The sequence below is a fragment of the Gavialis gangeticus genome, unplaced genomic scaffold (genome assembly GCF_001723915.1).
Source record: "Gavialis gangeticus isolate Ggan-Ray unplaced genomic scaffold, GavGan_comp1, whole genome shotgun sequence".
NCBI lineage: Eukaryota > Metazoa > Chordata > Crocodylia > Gavialidae > Gavialis > Gavialis gangeticus.
The window spans coordinates 68,939,723-68,941,751 of NW_017729024.1; the positions used below are offsets into that span (position 1 = coordinate 68,939,723).

A 2,029-nucleotide genomic window follows, 5' to 3' on the forward strand; every position below is an offset into this window, starting at 1 on the left:
GCCCCCCTGCCCCATGTGCTTGGCGGCAAATCCGGAAGCGGACTGGAAGTACTTCCGGTTCACTTCCAGGTCCAATGCTGAAGGCCCCCCTGGCTTGGCGATCAGCCTGGGGGAGACCCCATGTGCCTCCCCAGACCCAGGAGGTACCAGCTGCTAAGCAGGGGGGTGGTGCGAGGGAGGCCCCCACCATGCTCCCTGGCGGACTCAGAAATGGACTGGAAGTGCTTCTGGTTCACTTCCCAGTCTGCTGCTGAGCATGCTGAGGACTTCCCCGCCCCACCCCGCTCCTGTGGGACACTCCATCCGCCCCGCCATTTCAGCATTCACGAGCCACTTGGTACCTTGAGGTATGTAGAAAAAACATTTAAAGTTGTGTCTATGTCTGAATCATCAAATCTTTCTGAATCTTTCCAAATTGATTCGGAAGGATTAAAGGGTCTCCTGATTCAATTCAAATTCGTAGATTTGGCCACCGAATCGGGCCGAATCTCTGCCGAACTGAATCAGCAACCAAAGCTTCACACCACCCTACTATGGACTCCCCCACCACATTGCTGGATCCTGCACACATGGTGCCTGGGACCAAGCATCCCAGGGGCTTGGTTGCTGCTGCCAGAACATACTGCAGTGCCAGGCTTCTGTTCATGGTGCTGCTGGGGGTACAACACTGTGGCGTTCCCCAGCTTGCCTGCCAAGCGCTTGGGAGAATACCACAGGAAGAAGCCTGGCATTGTGGGCACCTGCTTGCTACTGCAAGAACAAGGCATGTTGTTGCATCAGCTCCAACTCCATGGGCAAAGCCCAGGTGCTTGACTGCTGGTGAGAGAAATTCCCCCATCAAAGCTGTGGGCCAGATGAACCAATTCTTTGGGCCGAATGACCTGGGTCTGCAGGCCAAATCCAGGCTGCAGGACTTATGTTTGACACCCCTTTTAAAAAATATTTTTTAAACATTTTTTTTAGACATACATAGACCTACAGGAGTACTAGCTATAAACTAACCTGGCATTAGAATGCCTTGAGTGACTTGCTCTGCAAGGTTTTTCTTCTCATGACCCACATAGGTAAGTTTACTCATTTATGGACCTGAATATGGTGGTAATTCAGAGAGAGCAATCAAAGGGGAAGCAAGAAACCCAGTAAATTCTTTTGAAGAAAATGAATCTGTTTCTTACCCTTCTTCAAGAAGAATCTGCACAATCTCGAGGTGCCCATTCCTAGCACCATACATTAAGGCTGTCCAACCATTTTCGGATGTTGCATTAATAAGGGATGGAGACCGTGTCAGCAATGCTTTCAACCTGGCTGTGTCACCAGCAGAAGCAAAATTATGCAGCTGAGAAATCATCTGCTGCTTGGGGTTCCTTTCAAGGGCTGTCATTATCTCAACTAGGTTGAAAAAACAGAAATGTGTCCAAAAACATATTCATGATACTTTTGTTTTCATATAATTAAAGAAGAAGGATAAAGAAAATGAATACTACATTTATTTGCATACCACATACCTACAAATAAGAGAGAGACATTGTTTTTGGAAGACAGTCTGTAGAAAAAGATTTTTCTAGAGTTATACCCAAGAATTTAGTGCATGCAGCAACCTGCTCATCCCCAGCCAGCTCAGTGACTCTTCAGTCAAAAGCTACTGTCTCATCAGCAGCTGTAAGAGGGTTAACATGGGAGGCTGTCCCTCCTGCCTGGTGCCCCGGGGAAAAGTGGGAGCCACTGTAGCACAGTGTCTCTATGTTTCTATTCCTGTAGGATTTTTTCCAGCAAGAAAAAATCAGCTTCCCTGATAAAACATTAGCCCCATTTTTGGAAGGCTGATTTTAGAGAAAAAGTGTGGACTGAAAACGTGCCCAGATATTCAGACGGCACCTTCAAATGATTCTTGATTACCTGAGAACTAGTCAAGAAAGGTCATGGGGATGGAGCCATTATTTTTAATTTTTTAAAATGAATCTAACCCATAAAAGAACAGATTTAACATTCAAAAACATATCCAATCCCTCCAAATATACACAAAGACAGA

General features: G+C 46.4%; 1 protein-coding gene across 2 annotated transcripts in view; it reads right to left on the bottom strand.

The window, feature by feature from the left end:
• The window catches only part of NUDT12 (nudix hydrolase 12), a 33,377-nt gene that overhangs the window by 28,719 nt on the left and 2,629 nt on the right, over nucleotides 1–2,029 (bottom strand). For both annotated transcript variants that reach the window (XM_019517238.1, XM_019517237.1), the window contains exon 2: nucleotides 1,176–1,389. In XM_019517238.1, the coding sequence (XP_019372783.1) occupies nucleotides 1,176–1,381 (206 nt within the window). In that variant the 5' untranslated portion in view covers nucleotides 1,382–1,389. The remainder of the gene's footprint in view (nucleotides 1–1,175; nucleotides 1,390–2,029) is intronic.